Raw genomic sequence first — 25281 nt, 5'->3', positions numbered from 1 at the left:
AGACAGCTGATAACTCATTCCCGTACGTCGTATGGTCGTAACACTATAATGACCTTTGCTTATTGTCACAAGTGCGCCGCATTCGCGATTGTTGCCCGACGCCTGTTTGCAGGTGAGCCCACTACAGTTGTTATACATATCTAAAAACCGATAAACTTTTAGGCGAAAAAGGCACTATTCCAGGCCCATTTTTGATTTTTTTTGCGATATTAGGTAAAAACAGAAGCTTCTTATCCTAGAAAAAATAAAACGGGAAATCTTTCAAAGGTGGCACACTACCTTTAATTGGCGCTAGTTTTCGGTTACGTGTTCATGGCTACCCCGAACTTTTCATACTCATTTACCGGTAATTGTCAAGTAATGTTTGCTTTGTGCTCTGGCCACAACAGCTGTAGTGCACACTGGATACTAGCTACCCCTACCAAACTCCCCACGCCACCACAGTACCTGATCTGTCCCCCCTAACCTCCCCCCTCTGACACCCCCCCCCCCTCATCCCGCGCCCAGGCGACCGACGAGGCCGGCCAGGGTCTCAGCTCGTCCGTGCCGCTGAAGATCGTCACTCTGGACACAAACGACAACACTCCGCGGTTTGGACGACAGATGTACGGAGCCGTGATCAGAGAGGGCGCCCGCCGGTTTGACCCCCCGCTGGTGGTCGAGGTAGGTGTCCCTTCCCCCTCCTGGGGTGAGCCCCTGTGTTGCCCCCCTCCCCCTCCCCCCAGTGCCAGCGTGATCCCTATAACTACTGCTTCCTGAATGCTGATACTAGTGGTTTACAAAAGCATGGACTTGGACAGGGCGAGACGTGAAAGAGCGGTGTGTGATTGGCTCTTGACGGGTGTAAGAGCTTTCTTTGAGTTCCGTGCTAGGTATTAAATGTGCATCGAGTATCGAATATTTTTTGCGTTTTTACAATTAGGCATTCATTTTTATTTGGATGGAAGAGATGTCAATCACGCTATAACCCGGTCAGAAAATACAGGCTAAATTTCAAAGACAAAAATAGATCATGTCGAGAATGCTATGATTTGGGAAGACAGCCCTAATTTATCCTTAGATCCATTGCCCCCAGTGCTGTCACCCCTCTGACCTGTTCCCTTGACCCGGCAGGCGGCGGACCGTGACGTGACCTCCCAGCTGACCTACTCTCTACTGGAGGGTGGTGTGTTCCGTATTGACCCCAGTACGGGGGAGGTCACCGTTAACAAGACGGAGGGCATTGACCTGGATGACGTGCAGGGCAGGGAGATGGTCGCCCTTGTGGCTGAGGTGAGTGATTGGGAAGTGTGTCATCTTTTTTACGATGGTGTGCACTGTGTTAGTAAATTTACGAAAGTCAGGAATAGTAAGTTACTACTTACTAGTAAGTAATAATTAAAATGAAAGGTAATGTGTCACTTTGTAGGCAGTTAAATCCCTTGTAAATTTCGTTGGACTATTTTTGGTAGTGGATTGCTCTGAAGTTGACTGAACTGAATTTGAACGTTACCTGAAGTTGACTAAAATTGCTGTCCGACCAGTTTCACGGTTACCTGCAACTATGAATGACTCATGAGAGTTAAGTGAGTTCTTTTTTGTTTCGTGTTCAGCTTTGCAGCTTTGTGTTTCTTCTTCTACTGCTGAATTAGCTCCATATTTACGGTTACATTTTTTTTTTACACGAGAAACATTTGCGTTGAATCTACCCTTAGCACACCCAATTCAATAATTGCGGATTGGTTTGCTATCGCGTGCTACACTGACCGAGCATCTCCTTTCCTCAGGTGACTGACGGAGTTCACTCAGTCTCTGTACCAGTCGAGGTGACAATCATTGACACCAACAACAACAAACCAGAATTCTCCAAGACAGTGTACCAGGCCGTCCTGCCAGAGAGTGTACCCATTGGTGAGGAGCATGGGAATTCGTGAGCTGTATGTCAGAGACTGTACCCATTGATAAGGAGAGAGGGATATAGTTGTATGTCAGAGAGTGTACCCATTGGTGAGGAGGATGGGAGAGTTTGTGATTTATGCGAGAGAGTGTACCCATTAGTGAGAAGGATTGGGAGTTGATAATATGATGTATGTCAGAGAATGTGCCAATGTGTAAGCAGATTGACGAGCCATGCTGCACCACCATTTTTTTTACCACCATGCACCACCAAAGCCTTTTTATAGTAGGTGAGGGAGGACGTGAGGTTATATACTGATACTCTGGGGTGATTATGCTTATTGAGGGTAAATCTTGATAGCATGCTAGTTGACATTAATTTTCCTAGAATGCGCACATCGTCCAGAATTTTGTAGTTCCCATTCTTTCCATATTGTACACACTAAAATGTACATTGCGCACGCTATTTTTTCTACCCTCCCCTAACCTGACCCCCCCCCCCCTCTCACACTTCTCAGGCACGGTCGTTCAGCGCGTGGCCGCCCGCGACAGAGACACAGCTGCCAACGCCGCCATACGCTACCGACTGCAGAGGGGTGCCTACGAAGACTTCTCTGTGGAACAGAGCACGGGCGTGGTAACACTGGCCAGGCGGCTGGATCACGAGAGGAGAGCCCAGTACAGTATTGAAGTGCTGGCCGTGGATTCAGGTAGGTGGGGGGGGGGGAGGGGTGATGGGGGAGAGAAGGTATTGGTAGGGGTGTGATTGTGGGGTAAAGGGATTTGTGGATATATGAGATTCATGACAGGGATTATTTGTGCAAGTTTATTTTGAAGGAACAAAGAGCAGGAAGGCCGGTCGATTGAATTAAAATAAAGGGAATTAATTTGAGATAAATCGTATTTCTTTTGATGGCTGCAATATGAAACCATACTTCATCGGCTCCGTCTTTTTGATTTTATAAAGCATCTCCCGTGTTAAAACACCAGCCAGTAGCCACCATTTCATCGTACCTATTTCGTCTCTGTTTTGTATTTTGTGTGTTTTATTTATATATTTGCACACTGATGAAGTAATATCGAAACCGGTTTGTGCAATATATGTGTTCACTGTTCACATTATCGCTTTTCACATTTCATCGTTTTTTGTTTTGTTTTGTTGGATTAGGCCACATTTCATCGTAGTTTGATCTCCATTTTACCGCTCCCCTACCCCATTTATCGACTGTAACCCACTCGCCCCTCTGACCCCTCTGTCTTACCCCCTCTAACTCCCCCCCCCCATTTTCACGCAGGCTCTCCGGCCCAGACGGGCACGGCTACCCTGTCTGTGATGGTGATCGACTCCAACGACAAGAGTCCCCACTTTACGCCGGGAACGCAGCGAGCCGAGGTAGGGAGAATACGGGGAGTGGTGGGGAGTAGGTGGGTCATGGGTCACTCTCATTTTCGGTGGATTTACTGAATGTTATCTTCATTATGATTGACATAAAGCAATTAACATAGATATTAGGCTAAGACCAAGATATCGTTATCTAGTGATTTGTAGTTATTGGGTATTATTTTCCAATGATTATTTTTTACCAATTAATTTGTATGGATTTCTAACCACAATATTACGTAGATGCTTCCCGCTGTGATGTACATACTTTTTCATCTTTACGCTAAAAAAGAAAGCGACTCATGAAAAGGCAATATTGCTGCTATTGCATTTGCATGCATAATACTAAGCTAGAAAATACAGTAATAGAATTCAAGTGGATACGAGTAGTGAAATAGGCGTCACTTCAGGCAGTAGAAATATGTTTATCATGGCGATGCAAAGGACGTAATGTTCATCGTATATGTAGGCCAGCTGCGCGGCACGGGCCTGGGCCCTAGTCGAGATCACGAACGCAGACTCATATCAAAGAAAACCGTATAAATCTTGTCATTAGATTGTTGTTACTTTTCACCATTCCTCGTCATTTGTATATTAGTAGGCCCCGTGAGGCCGTTCAAACATTGCCTTGGCCGACGGTATTTCACGTCGTCCAGGCGGGGTATTGGGTAAAGTTTTCAACTAGCAATAACAGCACCTCGGATAAACCTCATTGGTTACTGTATCGCCACTGCGCAAAGATAAAATTTCGGAACGAAAACTCGTACCCTAACTCTTTCAAGCGGAGGAGCCCATTGCAAGTTTCACGAGATTCCCGTTGATTACCGGCACGGTGACTATAATTACCGGCATTTCGCGTAGTTTTTCTGCGTAGACTCGTAGTGACATCTATAGGTGGTTGCTTTGAACGACAAGGGCAACCCATGCTATGACAATAGGATGATTACGTAATGCGAAGTTCGAGATAACTCGTAGCAATTTGACACCTTGTTCGCTTCTGCCATCTAGCGGTGAAGACATAACTAAAGCTTATGCGATTGACACTCCGTCCACCAGGTGTCAGAAGTTCGCCTTCTCGCCACCAGGTGTCTAAATAGTTCACTCCTCCACCACCAGGTGTCTGAATAGTTCGCTCTTTCGCCACCAGGTGTCAGAGGACGCGGCCGTCGGATCGCGGTTCTACCAGCTGTCGGCTGTCGATCCCGACGTAGCCTCTCCGCAGGATCTGGTCTTCAGTCTGGATAAGGTTGAATCGGCAGTCAGTGAGAGCGGCAAACAAGTGGATCGGCCCAACGGAGCCTACAAGGTAGGTAGGGGGGGGGGGGGTGCCGTGGGCTAGTGAATAGGGATGTGATATATTCGCGCTTTGGCCGCTTTGTGAGTTAATTGGTTGGCGACTGCTGATTTTATGCGATTTTTGCATAAATATCTTGAGTGTTGTCAGAGTTTCGATGATGAGCTAGCACTAATATCGCTACTTTTTGTGTTTGGGATCTCTCAATAGTTTCACGCGACAACCCAAACGTTAGCGCTCTAGCGCTAATATCTCTGGCCCTCTCCGTTTTCAGAGTTTCTTCAACGTGTCTTCGGACGGCTGGGTGTCTGTGGCGGAGCCTCTGATGCGCGATCAGGCTGCCGTGGTCACACTGGCCGTGGCCGTAACGGATACGAGCGCCTTCCCGCCCCAGCAGAGTTCAGGTCAGTGATAGGGGAGGGTTCAGGGGGCAGGGGCAGGGTAATGTGTCAGTGAGTGGGGTCAGTTCACAGTCAGATAGGAGAAGACGGGTGGGCTACGGGTCATTGAAGACTGGAAGAATGGGGAGTTGAAAGCATGTGTTTATTTATACATTCATTCTGTTTGTTTTCATCAAGTCATTCATTCATTCGCTTTATTCGACCTAAGGCTCAGTTATGGTGCTTGGTATTCTCGACATCTGCATGACAGATCAAAGCTGTACATACCCAGTACATGCCAACTAATACTTTTTTTCTATTATTCTTTTTAATGCACACCTTTTGAATCCCATCTTGCCCTCTGCGACTTGTCTTACTAGGTCTTTCTTCTGTAATATGCGCTGCGTAACACGCCCCCCCCCCCCGCCCTCCCCCTCCTCAGGTCGTCTTCTGGTGACTATTGTCGACGTCAACGAATTCGCCCCCGAATTCTCCCCTCCATGGACTCCTGAGCGGCCCGTGCTCAGTTTTGAACTACGAGAGGAGCTAGCGCCCGGAACTGTATTCGGACGGGTTCGAGCGACAGATAGGGATACTCTCGTACGGAGATATCACGCAGAGGAGGGAGGACTGGTGCGCCTGGATCCGGCCACAGGTGAGGAGGGTGCGGGCGCATCCAACCTCTCCGGGGTTAGGTTGAGGATTGATGAGAGTTATTGAGAAAAACGTAATGCGAGGCATATATTTTTCTTTTTAGCCACAAGTGACACTTTCATCCGGTTAAGCCGACATAAAATATAAATGAACAATTCACAGTGTGAATTGTGTATTTTAATTGGTTTATGTCGTCATTGTGATGGATATGTGTTAGAGTGTCGTGGTTAATGCCACCGCAACGCGAGGGAGGGCTAATCTTAACACGTCCGGGTCAGTTAGTTTTGTGTCGATGAGATATTCATCCGCCAAGGAAATGAGCCTGAAACACACCTGTGTCGTGGGTGAGGTTGCGGTAGGTTAGGCTAGAGAAGACTTATGACCGGTAAAAATAATGCTCGGCAAAATGTTCGTCTCATTTAAGAGCTCATAGCCTAAAAATATTACATTGATTGGGGTTGAAGGATAGCGATATAATAAATGTCGATACAATATAATAAAGTCAAAAATATAATAAAAGTCAAACCGTTTGCTATGTTAATATCAAAACCCGACCTTTCGCACGCTAACTTACCCCCCCCCCCGCGTCCTGAGCAGGCGAGCTATCCGTTCGCTCCCGGGTCGACTACGAGAACATCACGCAGTTCGAGCTGGACGTCATGGCCTTCGACACGGGCGTGCCGCAGCGGAACAGCACTGCACACCTGGTCATCAATGTGGTCAATGTCAACGATATGAGCCCGGAGTTTGAGCAGGTGAGACGGACGGACGGACGGACGGACGGATGGATGCTTATACATGCGTGTGCCGTATGACATTATCCCCCCCCCCCCCAGAACCCTTACCGCCATGTTATTGTTTATTATACTATGACGGTCACACTTCGGCCTCTCCTCCTCGCGTGCGCATAACCGCCCCTGCGCGCGGTCGGACGGACGACCGGCCGCCGAGTACCTACCGCCCCGCAGTGTCCCAAAATTGAGTTTTGTCTTGGGTGTCAGAGGGGAAAATTACCCACCAAAAAGAGGGGAGAGAGTGGAAAACTGCTGATTCGATTAGATCCAAAAAGGAGTGAGAAATGACAAAAAGCATGCATTTTATTCTAGGGTGTAGAATATTTGATGCTAACTGGGCATCCACACAACTGTCTTTCTATAGGTAAAAAATATATGTTTTCTTGGTTGGGACTTGGGAGTGGAAAATTGTTCTTAAAAATGGTGGTGAGAGTGGAAAATGAATTTCATTTGGATGCCGTTTCCCACCCAAATAGACAAATTTTGGGACATTGCCGCCCCGGGGCTGGAGGTCATGACCCCGGCCCGCTCCGATCGGGGCGGGCGTGGCGCGGAGCCGGCAGTTAACCACGGGAAAATGTATGACGAAGTCACTATCTTTGTCTAACACTCTACCACTTTTCCGGACACTGATGGCACTATTGTGTGATTTTGTTCCCCATTTCCATACACTGATGGCTATAATTGTGTGATTTTGTTCCCCATTTCCATACACTGATGGCTATAATTGTGTGATTTTGTTTTTCCCAGGACGTGTACTATGCCTCAGTGGAGGAACACAGCGACCCGGGCGTGGAACTGGTTCAGGTCAGAGCCACGGACGCTGATTCCGGAATGTATGGGGAAGTCAGCTACACGATACCTGGTGAGGATGAAGGGGAAAAGGGGGAGGCGATGGTAGATGGATGGGGTGGGATTGACATGGGGAGAGGGTGGACGTCAATGAGTGGAGACTGGGGAGATCATCAGCTAAAAGGGGCTAAAAAGCTATTTGTGTAATGACTGCTAATGGCTATTCATTGAGGAGAGTTAGATGGATATACTACACCTTTTTGCACTCAAAATAGGCATCTTTTCATTCAATTTCGGCGAATTGCATTCAATTTTAGCGATCTCTCATTTGCTTCGAATAGAGAGATCGCTAAAATTGAATGCAATTCGCCGAAATTGAATGAAAAGATGCCTATTTTGAGTGCAAAAAGGTGTAGTAACATAGTGTATATGATGCTCGTCTGACATTGAGATTGTGTTAATTTCTTGACGAGTTGAACTTTTCTCCGACGCAGTGTGGCCCATCCAGCACTTAGCATTGCTTCTTACCACCGTACGTGGCTTTCACCAACGTAACGAAGTCACCGCTACTTCCCCACTCTTCCCTTCTTTAACCGGTTTTGGCCGGATCGTTACAGGCTTCTCTCCTAGTCTGATGCTCGACGGTGTCGGTGTCGGTGTCAGTGTCAGTCTTGGTGTCAGGTACTTTTGACTAACTGTGGTCGGGACTTGGGTAATGGAACTGCATGCTAAGCCTGTCGCGTTTTGGCTTTGCATGCAGCTTGATACCTTCTTGTATGCTTGGAATTGGCACAGCTGGCTCGTGTATTTCTGAATTACAGCTGCTTTGCATTTTCATCCTTTGTTGGCATGTTTTTTCTTTGCTTGCTCGCTGTTCGTCGTCGGTTTTCTGCTTCTCTTTTGTTTTGAATAGGATCTGTTTTTTTTTCTTTAGCAGCCATTACTCTGCATTTATCTTTAGAATGGGCATCGGTAACGTGTCGACTAACCAACAGCAACTGAAGATGTCGCAGCTTTTCACAACTAATCACACTTTGTCCTCGAACAACCCTGTCCTGTCCTCGCCTAATCGTGAAAGGTTGTTGAGTTTGCTTGGCATGAGTGGGCGTTGGTGTTTTTTATGGTTTTGTTTTGTCCCGTTATTTACGTACAGTGGCTTTTGGACTTTTGCTGTGTCTGTCTTCTTATCTTGTCCTCTGATGTATTCGCCCTAACTATCTTTCGCATCTCTCATTAACTTGGCGGTATAATGTTTCTCCTAAACTCAAAACTTTCTTTGCAACCCCATCGTATTGCGATAACCACTAACCAGTCTGATCTCTTCTGAGTCAATCAGTCACAAACATTCCCACTCTCCATTATCTCACTCTACATTAGAAATAAAGTATCATGCAATGACATTGACATAATCGATAGTAAGCCTTATTTCACAAATCTCAGCTCATCGGCGTTATTCTAGCAAAAGATAGTTCACCAAAAGCCATCTCACACCCTCTGTAACCCCCCCCCCCTCCCCCTCAACCCCTCAGGTGATCTCTCGGACGACTTTTCCGTCGACGATCTGGGTGTGGTCCGTCTGCTAACTGCAGACCTGGACCGCGAGAAGCGGCCTCAGGTGTTACTAACTGTGACGGCGTTCGACATGGGGCCCGACCAGGGTCGACGGAGCGCCTCTGCCTTGGTGAGAGGGGAGAGAGAGAGGGAGGGAGGGAGGGAGGGAGGGGGGAGAGAGAGAGAGAGAGAGAGAGAGAGAGAGAGAGAGGGGGAGAGGGAGAGGGAGAGGGACGGCGGGAGGGAGGGAGAGGGAGAGGGACGGCGGGAGGGAGGGAGAGAGAGATGCGGATAGAAGAGAGTTCTTCTAGAGAGTAAAGGGCGATTGAAAGTAGGGTAGAGGATAATTAGGTTCATATTCAGAGTGAAGGCAGAGACAAAAGAGACTCTTGGGTGGATGACCTTCATATTGTGCGATATTATGGAATTACTATATATTTTGCTCCTAAGACTAGGACGGTTCGTTGTTTTCGATTTAATGCCAGCTCGGTTTTCTAGGCCTGTGTTTGCATGTTACCCCCTCCCGCGTGTTTCTTCTTGTCCCTTTCACCACCTCTAACGTCTGAATTTTCACCACTCTCTCAACAGGTGAACATCACAGTGCTGGATATTAATGATCAGAAGCCGCAGTTTAACCGTCCGGTGTACTCTGCCAGTATTGTGGAGGACATACCGCTGTCACCGCCCAGTCCCATACTGCAGGTATGTATGGGGTATGGATAGACCGCTGTCGCCGCCCAGCCCCATACTGCAGGTATGTATGGAGTATGGACATACCGCTGTCGCCGCCCAGCCCCATACTGCAGGTATGTATGGAGTATGGACATACCGCTGTCACCGCCCAGCCCCATACTGCAGGTATGTATGGAGTATGAACATACCGCTGTCACCGCCCAGCCCCATACTGCAGGTACGTATGGACATACAAGCCCCATAGGTGCTGCAGGTGTGTACGGACATACCCGCCCCATACTGCAGGTTTGTATGCGGCAGGGTCAGGGTATGAGACGCATGACTGAGGATGGTATGTAACGTGGTATGTGACCGGGGTGGGTATTGCAGCTGAGGATTTTTTATGTATGGGTAACCGCATGTAGTATATTCAATAGGCAGCGATCATTCCATGCTGAAAATATCAGTATGTACATCGCATTATTATGATGACGTGTGCAGTAATAGGACGTTGTGCTGATTTCTCACGTGACCAGTCGGGTTGAATGTGCATTATAAGCTCGTGTTCACCCGTCGAAGCGTCTTTTACACTCATGGCCCTGAAATAGTGTAATACCCTATCCCCCTATCTCTGACGTTACCCCATATACCTCCCACCCTCAGGGTAGGTCAGGGTCCCTGTCCCTGACCTCTAACACCTGACCTGACCTCTATAACACCTGACCTGACCTCTCTCGCCACTGACCTCGGTGACCTCTTTGGCAGGTGGTGGCAACGGATACCGACTCTGGCGAAAACTCGGCGGTTCGTTACTCGCTTCTGGCGGGTCCTCACTCGGCCAGTTTTAGGCTACACCCCGAGACGGGGTTCCTGTACCCTGCCAAACGGGTAGAGGCCGGACTGGGCGGTAAGGAGGGGGTGAGGGAGAAAAGGAGAGCCAGCGGTCAGGACCTAACGAATGAGAGTTTAAAGGAGCCAGAGAAGGGAGTTGAATAAAGGGTATTTTATTTTCTTCAGATAACAGTTTTTGCTGCTGATTGCTCCTTTTTTAAAGAAAATGTTGGACTTATTCGTAATAACATTTCTCCTTTCCGAGACACGTTGCTGTTTTTATCATTCCTTGTTCCGCAGATAATACTGTTCATGTCAGAAATGTCGCTATGACCGCTTAATGATACTCCCTCCTGCAAATTACCCATGTCTGATAGCTTCGTTACATTGGGCCTCCAGAAATTCCGTCGTACTTTATATTTGCTCTTCTAGAGAATGTATCGCTCATAGTTCCGTTTTCCCTCCAGAGATGTCGCTACATAATGTATGACTCATAGTTCCGTTTTCCCTCCAGAGATGTCGCTACATAATGTATCACTCATAGTTCCGTTTCTCCTCCAGAGATGTCTCTGACGGCGCTGGCCACGGACGGTACGTTCAACGACACGGCCACGGTGAGGGTGACTGTACTGGCTGCCAACCAGGACAAACCGAGCTTCGTGAGACCGTCGGCCGATAACGCCGTCTTCGAGGTCACTGAGGTAGGTCTGGGGGGGGGGGGGATGTATCTCTTGGGGCGGGGCTGGTTTGAAGGATAAGTGTTGGGACTGGCGGAAAGATGGTAAGATGAGATGAATTTCACTGAGTTTTTGTAAGATATTTATGTGGCAGTCTGATGACAATTATGTCACGGTTATGGAATGCTATCCCAGATTTGTATGTATGTTCTTTCTTTGATAGAACGTTACTCCTCGTTTTACAGAACTCTCAGCCGGCTGGCAGTCTGGTACTGACGGCTAAGGCGGAGGACTCCGATCAGGGCGACAACGGCAGGATCTCCTACTACTTCAGGTAAGAGTACCTCCGTGCCGTGCCTTGTGAGGGAGGTGGTGATTTTCTACTACGTCACATATTGAGCTATCCGTGCTGCAGTGTGTGTGTGTGTGGGGGGGGGGGGGTACGTGATTTTGTTTATTCACTCGAAATATTGACGAAATAATTCTAAGTAAGTAAGCTCGTTTATTTGGTTTTCTTTATTTTGTATTCTATATGAGACTATATTGATTACTTGTTGCCACTCGTCATTACGTATATTAATTTTGTTTGTGAGATCTTTTCGTCTTTTCTAATGATAGGTATAAGTGTATTGTTTTGTGACGCTAGCCTATCTATCTTTGTTAGCATTTTTGCCCCGTTCTCGCCTCACCAACTTTTTCAATTAATGGAACGTTACTCATCACCCTTCCCTACCTCTGTGTTTTAGAGTGAATGAGACAGATGGCAGTGAAACGGAGGAGTTTACCATCGACTCTGAAACCGGAGAAGTGCGCAGCAAGGTCCGCTTCGACCGAGAGAGTCGCGACAGCTACACGGTAATTGGCACAGCAGCTTCAGGGCCGTGGCTGGGACTGCCTTCGGCCAGGGCTGCCGGGGTTTAGGGCAGGGATGGGTAATCATTCAGTAATAAGCTGAGCAGAAGCTGGGGTGTCGCTATCAGAAAGGGGCGTAACTTGCTCAGTGTTCGAGTAGCATAGGGTAGGGACAAGGCTGGAAATATATTATGAATGGCTGAATGACTGATCATATGAACGAATAATAATCCGCTAGGGGCAGATGCGTCGAATACCCGGGAACGAATGCCCGCTATAAAAGTCGATTGTGTCTCAACGCTTGCCGGTTACCTCCTCCCACCATACAAAGCTAATCTTGCTTACTTGCATCACCATGGTAATAACTAATATTAACTTTCAGTTTCAATTATCCCCACCCTTTACCCACGTGACTGATTTCGCGCGCTTTTCTCGCAGCTGGTGCTGGTGGCGCGCGACCACGGCTCTCCAATTCCGCACGAGACGGTGCGCTACGTGCAGGTGCACGTGCGAGATGAGGACGACCACGTGCCGCAGTTTCGAGAGCACGTGCATCGGTTTAGTGTCATGGAGAACCTGCCGGGCGGCACGGTAGTCGGTAAGGAAACTGGGCGGAGGAGGGAGCCGGGAGGGGCCGAGGGGAGGGGTAATGATGGAGCAGGTGCTTAGTGGGGAGGGGAAAATTGAGTAGACTAGAGGATGACATTGGCTATTGGGAAGGAGTGGGGCCATTGGGCGCGTGACTATGTGTGGAGTCAGAGGGATTGCTAGCTAGCGCAGGAAACGGAAAGTTTTTTAGTTGTCTGAGTAACTCGACATTGCTGTGCATCTTTAACGTGTATTAAGTATATGGTACATTTTTATTTTCTACTTATATAAGTGATCTAAATAAGACACGGTACAATAATTATTCGGCGGTATTTTGGTATGACAGCATTAACAATTTGATGCTTGTATATTTTCAGATATTGCTAGGCACCACTTGCTTTGCATGCTTCGTTCTCGTTCTCCTTTTGACATCGTTCCTTTGCAGGTTTACGATATATGCCTGTTTCGCGACACTTACGACCATTCGCGTTACAGGACGTATGCCTCTCTCCTATATATTCCATGATTTGTACCCCTTCTTTACCCCTCAACAGGCACGGTTCACGCCGAGGATCCCGATACTCCTGAGACGGGCCGCATTTTCTACTTCCCCGCCGGAGGAGACCGAGAGACGTTCACAGTCAACTCCCAGAGTGGACAGATCTCGGCCAACGGGCCGCTCGATCGAGAGGAGCGCGGCCAGTATGAGATTATCGTCAAAGGTATGGTGTGGAGAAAAACTGGAGGGGGGGGGGCGCTCACCGATGCTTTTTATCATCGCTGGTGCATAGTTTGTATCCGATGAGCTGAAGTTTTGGATCATGCGCGTTTTATCTTACTCTCATTATGCTATCGATATGTGCATTGTGCAATATCTTTTGCGTTATTAGATAATCAGTTATCTCTCTCACCGTTGGACTTTTATTACATATTTACGATTCTATCCATAGTAGTATATTGACCTATTTTTCACGATTGACTAAACATTTGACCTCCTTACACCCGTCGTGTTTCAGCCACAAGCAACGCGACATTCTACGCCGCCAATGTAACCGCCGATGACCTTGACCCGACCATGACCCTGGTCAAGGTCACAGTGCAGGACAAGAACGACTCGCCTCCCTCGTTCGCTATGAAGGACTACTTTGCAGGTTAGTCTACTGCCGGCTGTATTGTAGGTGGCTGGCATGATTTTTTGCTATGGTTTCGTTTATGGATTCCAGCTGCTGCTTTAGATTTGACTTTGTGGGCGTATCGATTCGGTTTAAAGCTGCCTCTAAGGCTGTTCATTGTTAATCAAGTACATACATTGGGGATTTATGTTACCTGTCATCCGCAAACCGCACGACTAAGGCTGCTCGAGATAATTGGCTTGGTTGAACTCTCATCATTCGATGTGTAACACTCCACTATTATTTCTTTATTTTAATCGCCGCTTGTCTGATCATTTTGACCCCCACCCCACCCTGACCCCACCCTGACCCCACACTGACCCCACCCTGACCCCACACTGACCCCACCCTGACCTGACACCCAGGCGTCTCGGAGCTGGCCAAATTCCGTGATCCGGTGGCCACTGTCGAGGCTGACGATCCCGATCAGGGACAGAACGCCGAGCTGGCGTACTCGATACGCTCCACACAGCTCTACAAACCAGGTACGGTCGAAGTCGCAGACGGGGAAAAGAAGGGGTAACGTCGAAACGGTCTCACAGATGTGGAAAGAAAGAGCTAAGAGGCTGTTAGTAGGTTTGAGTATTGAGAGAAGGTTTGATTTGTTGAAGCAGTGATAAGCGTTGATTTTCGTGTATAGGCTACTGAAGATGTTGTTTCTTTTTATGTTTTGGACAGGGTAGTGATATTTTCTGTTTATCTGTTCAGTTGTTCTATCATAAGATTACAATGTTCTGCAGTCACCTGAAGGACTGTTTTCTTTGTTAGTTGTATTCCGCTCGTCTCCCTCTCTCTCTCTCTCTCTCTCTCTCTCTCTCTCTCTCTCTCTCTCTCTCTCTCTCTCTCTCTCTCTCTCTCTCTCTCTCTCCCTCTCCCTCTCCCTCTCCCTCTCCCTCTCCCTCTCCCTCTCCCTCTCCCTCTCCCTCTCCCTCTCCCTCTCCCTCTCCCTCTCCCTCTCTCTCCCTCTCCCTCTCCCTCTCCCTCTCCCTCTCCCTCTCCCTCTCCCTCTCCCTCTCCCTCTCCCTCCCTCTCCCTCCCTCTCCCTCCCTCTCCCTCCCTCTCTCTCTCTCTCTCTCTCCCTCTCCCTCTCCCTCTCCCTCTCCCTCTCCCTCACCACCCCTCTTCCCCCTTACAGGAGCCACGGAATCGAGCGGCGCGATCGTCCCCTCCCCTTTCCGTGTGGACGCCGGTGGTCGTCTCAGCTGCGCAGCGCTCATGGGAGAATACAAACACCACCGGTTCGTGATCCAGCTCAGTGCCAGAGAGGTGCTGCCGCCGCATAGACAAGCCGACGCCACCGTGCATGTGAGTGAACGGGGAGGGGGGAGGGAACGTCATGCGATGGGTTATTTTGGGGTTAGTCTGGATGTAGGCACTGAGTACTGACCATGCTAATTCCTAAGAACGCATTGTGTAGAGTATAGATGTCGGCTTATTATTGGTGGTTGGGTAAAATGCTAATTGGCGCAGTGGTTTTATTATGTTTTCTTTTCCATGACATCGTGGAACCAAGGAATAATGGTATGTATGAGGGACTTTTTTCGGAAGAATATGCTCTCTATGGCTACCTAGTAACTAAATCTAACATGTGCGTTTTTATGTCGGCTTTTCCCTGACCATAGTAACTAAAATTGCAGGGGGACCCTCCCACCTTAACATTATATTTGAGTTGAGATAGCCAAAATGGGGTCCCTGGCTCACAATTACCGGTTTTGGCACTCACAACATCGAGAAATGCCTTAAATCGGAAATATTGAATTTCAAAATTGCAGCATTTTGATTCAGAGGTGCTAATGCTTAGGAATACCCCTCTGAATGTGTGACGTCAGCGCAGATATCTAACGATTTTTAAATGTTTGACTAAAACGTTTTGTAGCACGCGGTGGTATATGCTATTTGCGCGCAACATCTGCCGCAAACGCCGCACTTCTAAAATAAAGTCGCTAGAAACAGCGGAGATCCCAAAAAAGTAAACAAAAGTAAAAGTCTAATATCTTGAAAACCGGTGAATATTTTTCGGTGAAATTTGGTAGATATTCGTTTTCGCTCTTTCTGAACCGAGCGACATCACTTTCATGCCAATTCATAAACTTTTTTGAAGGTGGGAGGGTCCTTTTAAAATAGCCGCAATTTCTTTTGCGCCAGATCGCAGAACCTATGCAATTACAAGACACAGACAGCATATGCCACGATTTAAGCACGTTCGACTCTCTCAAGCAAAATTATAATATGTCGCTCTGTCTAACTCCTGCTCGTTCTGCTGCAGATTTGGGTGTACGACCAGTCACAACTGGTTCACGTCACTCTCGGCGTGGCACCTGATGTGATTGTGCGTCAGCCCACTGATATCGTCGAGGCTTTTGGCAACGTCACAGGTGGCCGCGTCATCATCGATGACGTCAGATACCACGTCACTGAGGAGAATATCGTCAAACGCACATGGTAAGTTAGGGAATTATGAGGTTGAGGTTATGTTATTTCATGGGGGGTATAATCGCTAGAAATGTAGGTGCTCTAGTCTGGAGGTATAGATCCATACCGACTAGCATTGATATGCAGGAAGGCTGCGCCTTTTGTTACGCTATATCTGTCCCAGTGTGAAGCCCGGGCCAAGGACAGGACGAGTGTGGGGCATTAGATTTCCCCGATCTCACTGCTCTGTCACTGACCCCTGTCGTCAGACAAATATGTACACGTTTTGGTCCATCGAGGTATTATAATATCCATCATCAATGCCGTCGTGATCCTTTATTATAATCTCCAGTAATATGCGGACGGTCACCCAACTAAAAGAGCTGTGAGGGCAGCTCTAATATAGAAGCTGTCCCCCCAGGGTGGCCGTTTTAGCTATCGGGTGGCTTACCTCGAGGGAACACTTAACCCGCGCCCCGTAGGGCTACCGGCGGACCCTACCACCCGTAGGGGGGGGGGGCGTTTCGGCCCCCCTAAGATCTCGGAAATTTACCGGCCGATTTTCAAAAACGGCGTTCGATAGCCCTACCAGGGAACTACTTTGTGACCAAATTTCATTGACCTAGGTCAAACCGATGACGTCACAGGTCAGGTCAAAGGTCAGATTTTCACCGTTCACAGGCATTTCAAGAAATGTTTTGTGAAGTCGAGTAAATTGGTAAGTTATTGAAAATCATCGATGGTATATTGCTCGTCAAACACATACTTCGCTATCTGAGGTCACTGATACCAGGTCAGGTCACAGAGGTCAGGTCACTGGGGGTCACAATATGAAAGTGTCGTGTGATACATGTTTTATGGTCCATTTTACATGACAAATGCGATTATGTGGGTCAAGGAGCCTTTGGGACCAGCTTAGGTCACGTTTTGGTGAAGGTCAGGTCAAGGTCAGGTCAAATTAGGTCAAATTTCAAAGTTGATATTTTGCATAAAATGGGTATCCATTCGATGCAGCTTGTCACGTGGAGTCCAATGGTGAAAAATTGAGTTTGAAAATTTTACGTTATCATTTTTGAACAGTTTTTTTCGCTATAACTTGGCCAAAAAAGGAGATATCGATCTGAAATTTGGTATGTAGATAGAAGACGGTCGGTACTATCACATATATTCCGTTTTTTTTCGAAACTCAAAAAGCTTTTTGTGTTTTTTGTCTAATATATCACAAAATTGCATTTTTGATTTTTGGGGTCAAAACCCAAAAAATTCAAAAATCCGAGATAGCAGTTTTGTAGCCCTGTCAATTCTACACCTTTTATGTCTTGATCATTTTTCTGTATCTTCAAAGCTGTAGGCCTGACAGGTCTTCTCGCGAAGGTATTTTTTTCGGTCGAAAATGGCAGAACATGACGTCATTATGATTTCTGACGTCATTTGTGGCCAACCTATCATAGCCTCTGGAAAAATTTTTGGTCACAATGTGTAAAATTGATACCCGGATGGGTCCTGAAAGTTTGGTGACGATATCTCTATCCGTTTAGGAGATATCGACGGAAAAGGACAGGGGGGGGCGTTTCGCCCCCCCTACGGGGCGCGGGTTAACCCTAGAACGCCTAGGGGGGGGGGTGTATCAACCCCCCCTGAGGTTTTTTCGAAGTGCACGCTAAACGGCTTGTCGTAGCGGGCTGAAATTTTCAACACCCTCTGGGGCAACCTTTGCGCATCTTTTGCCGAAAAAAAATTGATCGGGTCATGTCAGGTCACGGAGTTATGACGTCATAAGAGGTACAGCCTCCGGCCGGATTTTCACGAAGTGTGTACCGAGTCCCGAGGTTTTCTGCTGATGCTATCCACATTGTTTGATGGATCGTCATGAAATTTCCCATGCATGTTGGGGCAAGTATTGGCCATCGTGTGGTGCAAGAAACTTGACCGGGTCAGGTCAGGTCACGGAGCTATGACGTCACAAGAGGAACAGCGTCCGGTACTATTTTTGAAAAGCGCCCGAACCACTATTTTGCTAATTCTTGTCACCTCAATGGGAATATGCAGCAATATTAGCTTCTATAGGGAGCAAATGGACCTCCCAAATCAAAAAATACAATCAGATTTCAAAAATTTAAATTTTGATTTTTCGAATTTCTGCCGCCGACTGTGACCTTGCCGACTTCCGGCGCTCCCAACGCGCCATTTTTAGAGCTAGGGAAACGAAATACATACCAAACGATAGAGAATTGATCAAGGAACACGATAGTGAAGGTTTCAAGTCGATATCTCCCACCTTTTTGCCGCAATCGCCGCGGAAAGTTGAAAAAAGTCTATTTTTCCGAAAATTTGACCTTTGACCGGTCAAAAGTAGGTCAAATGTTGACCTAGGACCAAAAAATATACCACCAATCGCGAGATCTCGTTGAGAGCAATCCGTTGGTTTTTTCCGCTAAGCTCTACGACCTTCCGTTTCGAAACGCCAGGGGGGGGGGTCGTAACAACCCCCCCCCTGGTCGTTCGTGTTATGAGAAATGGCCTGGTCGTGCGAGGGTTAAGTTTTAACCGTATGGGAGATGTCAATTACGGAAAATCCGTATACCGATACTGAATCAAATGCCTACCTACCAGAAAATTGGGAAAATACCGCATGACGTACTAGCTTAGGAAATTTAAAGAAATGCCAACTTTTTGTAGAATTCACATCCTCCTACGCATAATGAGGAATGAGGATTCATATTGTCTACAAAACACCATAACCTTTAGGGTTGAAATATCAAATAACAAATTGTATTGTTTTGGTATCGGTATACCAAAAAGTTGGTATCTGATTAACATTTCTCTGAGCCTCACATTTTACGGTGAGCCACCCACCCGACCGCCTGTCGCCGAGTTATCAACTCGGCTCAATCTACTCCCCTTGTTCTCTATTTTTTTTTTTTTAAACATGAAATGTTCTCATTGACTGTAAGGGACATGAAAAACAGCAAATATTACCAAAAAAAGACTACACATCGGTATATAAGTATATAGGTATCATATTGTATATATACATAATACATACATGCGGTAAATATCCTTGTTGCAGAAGTCTTAAATTTTAAACATGTCATTGCACAAATACGTCATGCCGCATATATATGTAGCCAGGGGCGCGGGAACTACTTTCCGACTGGGGGGGGGGGGGGGCACACCATAATAGAGATTAACTAAGGGTACCCCCAAATCTAGTTTTCTCACCGGTTTTAGGCCACTTATTTTTCACCCCTCGGCTTTTTCAACAAAAAAAGAAAACATTTGCAAAAAAAAGTGTGGTATTCCGTCTCAAAGCTGTGGGGGCACCGCCCCCACGGCCCCAGAGTTGGGGGGGCAAGCTGCCCCCACTGCCCCCCCGGCTCCCGCGCTTATGTATGTAGCTTTTCAACCGTCACGCATCGAATGTTGTTATGTGATGTGATGCCACACACACTTGTGATGTCACACACGACACAACTGCTGTGGGAAAGGGCATAAGAACAGCGTTGCAACAAGTTACTACGTCCTCAGATCAAAGCGCTTTATCAATTAAGACTCACAGCATCGAAAACCGATACGGAAGCTACACACTCGGACGATCTCCAAACACTGGCGTCGACCAAATAACCCAATGGATGTCACATGGCGGCCTTATTCCCGCGAATTAATTCAATTGATATTATTTGCGGGCACTAAAGTACTCTCTTTGGTCCTTGAAAGTGATGAAAATGCGGCACCAATGTGTGCGGTGGCTTCACGTCCCTCGTTCCGAGCACCAGAGGCGAGCCTTTCTGAGCTCCTTTCTGAGATATTGGCATAGCGTCCACGCTTGTTTTTCTCTGCAGTCGCTGCAGCAGTGCGAGCTCTCGAAGCACACTTGACCTCATGTGTGGAGGCGAAAGCGATGGCGCACGTAGCGTCCCATGTAACGCTTCTGCTGGAGCTCGGGAATCGTCACACAGTTCCACGGAACACGCTTGGCCTCAGCCTCCACGAGTCCGGCATCACGTTCCTCAAGCGGTTGTGTTCGGTGCGAACCACAGGATCTTCACGGAGCTGACTGAAGAGGCGCATGTAGTACCGGTGCCTTCGCTGTGCCAGCTCACTATCCACGCCTAACTGAGTGTGAAAGCGGTCGCTGGTGTTGAAGAAAGAGTCCAGGGCGTCTTGTTCCATCCATTCCCGGCAATCTTCGAATGACCACCGGAAGCGATCTGAAAACGGTACTGTTATTTTCTCCCACTCTTTCATTTTCTGGCGATAGTTAGGCACACTTGCTTCGAGGACGGACACCAGCAGAGGGGCGTTGAGCAGCAGGTCACAGAGGTCACGTGGTGTCCTCAGGTCAGCGGGCTGACCGGCCGGCCGCTCTGTCTCGGGCTGGTCCTTGAGCCAGGCCCGCACTGCGGCAGGGTCCCAGAGCATATGTTCCAGGTCGTCTTCATTGAGCAGTGCCAGGAGTGCGGCGGCGTCCCACTCAAAGATGCCGCTCTCGTTCTCCGTCAGTCGCACCTGTTCGGCTACCTCTTCCGGTACGATCATCAGCGCATGGAGGAGTGAATTCCCAATGTACCACCCGGAGGTGTACTCACGGAACATACGACACACCTCCGCTGGGTGTGATGACACTATCGCGAACTTGATTTTCGCATTCAGCCTGCCCGCCTTCGCAAAACAGAAGCATTGAGTTGTGTTCAGATTCACCCCGAGAGTGATCATGTAGCGTATGAGAACGATGCGAGCTTCTTGCTCGGAGAGTCTAGGCTGGGGCTCCTGCAGCAGAAACTGTGACAACTTCCAGTTGCTCTGGATCAGCAGAGCCTTCATATTATTCCGGATATGTTTGACGGTCTTCAGGGATGCCTTTCTTTCGGCCCTGTTCATCAGCTCCATGATATTGATGTCCTTCCAATAGAAGCACTTGAGCTTCTTAGTCTTGTAAGCCTTCTCCAGGTAGTCGAGGACTTGAAGGATGCCTTGTGAGACACTGCTCCAGCGCGGATGGCCTGCCTCTGCCTGACATAGCCAAAAGACAGCTGTCTTTATGTGATAAGACTTAAGGACCTTACCCGGCAGGCTCGCATACTTTTTGCATGCCTTTATGGTCTTGATCACACTCCTGGGTATTTGGTTGAGGTACAGCACAGTGATCACTTCAGCCCGGGAGAAGGACCAGCGCCATTCGAGGTGTTCCGTCGCGCTGCCCGGGGCACCTACCGGCACAAGGTGCAGGCCGAACTCTCTTATGTCATTCAGAGCGGCCTCTGGTAGCCACCCCGACTCACGACATCTCGTGAAGAATTCGTCGGAAGGCCAACAGAGCACGTGCAGGCAGAGTATGCGGTCCAAGACCGCTACTCCGTACTTCGAACCTGGGCTTGCCAAATGAGGCTCGTCGTGTATCTGTGGCTTGACGTAAGAGATGGCCGGTCCATGAATGCTCAACTCTGCTCGCGGCTGCACAGCCAGCTGCAGCTCACTGCAGTACTGTCGGACGTCTTGGGCCGAGAACAGCAGGGGCTTTGTGTGCGTACACTCGGGCCGGGGCTGCTGCAGGACCCTGACGAAGCCCAGGTGGCTGGTGGGAGCGAGCATCAGCCGGGACCGGGACCGGGACAAGCCGGGACCGCCGACGGCGTCTCCGAGCCGTCGGCGGTCCCGGCTTGACCTCCGGGTACCTTCTTGGTTCCAACGGTCTCGGAGTCGGCTGAAACCCACTGCACAGGACCGAGAGTGTACATCAAGTCCTCGTCTGAATCAGTTCCAAAGAACGGCACGTATTCGTCGATGGTGAGCTGTTCGGCCTGGCTTCCTGAGATGGAGCAGCTCTGTATAAAAAGGCGTCCGAACGGCGAGCACCTCTCACAGTTGGCCCTCTCCAGCTGTAGCGCCTGCTGCCAGGGCCGTGACCAGAGGCGTGCAAAGGTGTGAGCACTCTGCTCATTGCACTGTTGAATGAGAAAATTAAACGGCGGGTAGAACGGGTCATTTGCAGTAATCCAACAGTCAATCGCTGGCAGCAGGAAGGTGTTGTACTGCCTGACTAGGCGGCTTACTTTGTCTTTGGATAGCTTCTTCGATGCTCGAAGTGGGCCAAAGCCACCTGACGTCGACCCACCACCCTCCGCCATGATGATGTCTGGGGTCCTAGGATCTCCGAAACTGCTTCATGGGCACCCACGGTCCTTTGCCAGAAATGTCGAGATGAAAGGCTGCACTGCTCACTGGCCTCCCTCTGCGCCGACTGCCGACGGCATCGATGCCAGCCGCACATCCATCGCTGAACTATCTTTACGGCTATCGGAGTCGGACGACTGTGTGCATTGCTTTGGCGCGATAAGATAGAACCGAATACCGATAGGGACGGCAGAAGCTTTTGGTGAGCTGATAGCTTTACGAAGGTGGTTTTTGGTCACTCTCAGGGCTCAGTTACATATGGACATTTGATATTTGTTTCGCTTGGTATTTATTTAGATAATCTTCATTTTGTAGGTGCTCCCAATTACGATGGGTGTTTGATTACATTAATTTATTTGATGTTTGTACTTACCGTTGGTGCCGAGTTATTGACCCGGCCCTACACTGAAAACAAAATGACACAAAAAACGACTAAAAACGCACAGGCAGAGCGTGTTAACTAGGCTTTCTTGGGTACCCTGCATCATGCATTTTTTGACCCGTCGCAGACGTGTCAATTTACAAATGTGTTAACCCAGTCGTGTTGTGTCCTAAAACACAATATCATTGTGTCTTCAACACATAAGGCTTGTGTGAATACTTTGCAGAATACAAGGTAAATATGTTACTAAATTTAACACTAATCGCAAGTAAAAGAAGGAAACACGTGGTGATTATGTAGTTTGTTGCCGGGGCGCAGTTGAAGGGGCTATGGCTTTGGCTGGACAGGCTGACTGCCAAAGCCGGGCCCCGAGTGGAATCGGGCGCTCGGGTGCGGTCAGGGCTGAGTACCCGGCCGGCCGACCCATACGGTCAGGGCGCGGTCAAGGCTGAGCACGCGGGCGGCCGACCCATACGAGGCCGCCGACCCATACGCGAGCTGGAGCTGCGCCCGGTCGGCCACTTCAGAGCCGAAGGGTGAACGCGTCACGTGGACGGCCCGATCAGAGCGCCAAGTGACGAAGCCCCAAATTGGAGGACTACTGTTCAATACAGTTGTCCAGACAGCCGGGATAAACTTACTGCCTTGTTTGTTTGTTTTGTTGGGTTAGGCCCTTTCGGTCGACAAGACCATTGCAGAGCCGGAAGAATGATAGGAATTAGGGGGAGACATTGGTCTGGGTAGGCACCCTAGTGAGTCGCCGGGGCTGAGCCCGTTCAGAGGACAGGCCACCCAGCCCCAAGGCACTCACTGCACCCGGCTACGGGGTGCGCTCCCTCAGGAGCAGCGGTGCCGCTCCAAGGGAGCAGCCCGCATGAGATAAAGTTGCCTGTCCAGCCCGGAGGGGGGCAAATTTTTACAAAAACCCAGCATAAAAGTCGGTGCTCGAAAAACGCCCTCTCTTATCCCCATTTGAAGTTAAGGTTCAGAGGTCGCTCACTGGTGGATGGCACGGTGTATTTGTGCAAGGGTACACGTCTACCATATCCGACAACACATGATTTCGATACACTGATGCATTACATTCGTCCAGCGTGCTTGGCACGATAAAATTGTGTCATTATTCTGTTTTATGTGTTATCAAACGTGTCGAAGGTCCCGCTAAGCGTGAAAATACTCAGCCTTATTGTGTTTTGGGTGCGATTAACACATGACTGATGTGTTACCAGTACAGAACATGCCCTCACTGTGTCGATTTGTTTTCAGTGTACCCTAACGTAGCTATATTTGGTAATGACATGTTTGCAATGGACTGTAAGAGACATTGAAAGACAGCAAAACCATCAGAAATATTTATTAAGATAAACATCGTGATGTATATTGTGTTTCATATTTTTACAGGCATAATGCACATGCGGTAAATATCTTTGTTACAAAAGGTCTTCAATGTTAACATGCGACGCCCAAATAACAAATTAAACCATGCCGCGGACATATTTCAACTGTCACATATCAGGTGTAGGATGTCACACACGACACAACTGCTGTGGGAAAGGGCATAAGAACAACGTGGCAACAAGTAACTACGTCTTCGGATGAGCGCTCTTTATCATTTTAAGACTCACAGCATCGAAAACCGCTACATACTGTCATACGATACACACCCAGGCGAATTCCCTAAACACTTGAGACTGGCACAGAACAAATAACGCAATGGACGTCACATGGCGGCCTCATTCCCGCCAATTAATTCAACTGATATTATTTGCGGGTACGTGAGCACTCTCTTTGGTCCTTGAAAGTGATGAAAATGCGGCTTCAATGTGTGCCGTGGCTTCATTCCCTTCGTCCCGAGCACTCGGGAGAGGCGAGCCTTTCTGAGCTCCTTTCTGAGATATTGGCATAGCGTCCATGTTTGTTTTTCTCTGGTGCCACTGCAGCAGTGCGAGCTCTCAGAACACACTTGACCTCATAAGTGGAGGCGAAAGCAATGGCGCACGTAGCGTCCCATGTGATGCTTCTGCTGGAGCTCGGGAATCGTCACACATTTCCACGGAACACGTGATGCCTCAGCCTCCACGAGTCCGGCATCACGTTCCTCAGGCGGTTGTGTTCGGCGCGAACCGCAGGATCTTCACGGAGCTGACTGAAGAGGCGCATGTAGTACCGGTGCCTTCGCTCATCGCTGTGCCAGCTCACTATCCACGCCTAACTGAGTGTGAAAGCGGTCGCTGGTGTTGAAGAAAGAGTCCAGGGCGTCTTGTTCCATCCATTCCCGGCAACCTTCGAATGACCACCGGAAGCGATCTGAAGCCGGTACTATTATTTTCTCCAACTCCTTCATTTTCTGACGATAGTGGGGCACACATGCCTCGAGGACCGACACCAGCAGAGGGGTGTTGAGCAGCAGGTCACAGAGGTCACGTGGTGTCCTCAGGTCAGCGGGCTGACCGGCCGGCCGCTCTGTCTCGGGCTGGTCCTTGAGCCAGGCCCGAACAGCGGCAGGGTCTTTGAGCACACGTTTCAGATCGTCTTCAGTGAGCAGTGCCAGGAGTGCGGCGGCGTCCCACTCGAAAATACCGCTCTCGTTCTTCGTCAGTCGCACCTGTTCGACTACTTCCTCAGGTGCGATCATCAGCGCATGGAGGAGGAATTTATTCATGTGCCACCCGGAGGTGTACTCCCGGAACATACGACACACCTCCGCTGGCTTTGATGACACTGCTGCGAACTTGATGTGCGCATCTACCCTATGCGCCTTCGCAAAGTAGAAGTAAAGGTGTTGGTTCAGGGACACCCC

The 25281-nt window shown here is 48.7% G+C and overlaps 1 protein-coding gene and 1 non-coding gene across 2 annotated transcripts in view; one reads left to right on the top strand and one right to left on the bottom strand.

Moving 5' to 3' along the window:
• Positions 1–25281, top strand: part of LOC122367949 (cadherin-87A-like) — a 61451-nt gene that overhangs the window by 16186 nt on the left and 19984 nt on the right. Inside the window, exons 16-37 of the mRNA XM_043341503.1 lie at positions 508–663; positions 1114–1272; positions 1767–1890; positions 2394–2585; positions 3171–3268; positions 4404–4562; positions 4825–4954; positions 5373–5585; positions 6182–6339; positions 7129–7243; positions 8700–8851; positions 9310–9423; positions 10159–10300; positions 10786–10925; positions 11147–11235; positions 11648–11756; positions 12192–12351; positions 12896–13063; positions 13358–13492; positions 13879–13998; positions 14649–14818; positions 15780–15955. Coding sequence (XP_043197438.1) covers positions 508–663; positions 1114–1272; positions 1767–1890; positions 2394–2585; positions 3171–3268; positions 4404–4562; positions 4825–4954; positions 5373–5585; positions 6182–6339; positions 7129–7243; positions 8700–8851; positions 9310–9423; positions 10159–10300; positions 10786–10925; positions 11147–11235; positions 11648–11756; positions 12192–12351; positions 12896–13063; positions 13358–13492; positions 13879–13998; positions 14649–14818; positions 15780–15955 — 3179 coding nt within the window. The remainder of the gene's footprint in view (positions 1–507; positions 664–1113; positions 1273–1766; positions 1891–2393; positions 2586–3170; positions 3269–4403; positions 4563–4824; positions 4955–5372; positions 5586–6181; positions 6340–7128; positions 7244–8699; positions 8852–9309; positions 9424–10158; positions 10301–10785; positions 10926–11146; positions 11236–11647; positions 11757–12191; positions 12352–12895; positions 13064–13357; positions 13493–13878; positions 13999–14648; positions 14819–15779; positions 15956–25281) is intronic.
• Positions 3858–3998, bottom strand: LOC122367955. Its single transcript, XR_006254152.1, has one exon. It is a non-coding gene; the product is annotated as a U4 spliceosomal RNA (small nuclear RNA).

This window comes from Amphibalanus amphitrite, unplaced genomic scaffold (genome assembly GCF_019059575.1).
Source record: "Amphibalanus amphitrite isolate SeventyFive unplaced genomic scaffold, NRLGWU_Aamphi_draft 000910F_arrow, whole genome shotgun sequence".
NCBI classification, from domain to species: domain Eukaryota; kingdom Metazoa; phylum Arthropoda; class Thecostraca; order Balanomorpha; family Balanidae; genus Amphibalanus; species Amphibalanus amphitrite.
Note: the sequence above shows the minus strand (reverse complement) of the source record. Positions and strands in the feature narration are given on the sequence as shown.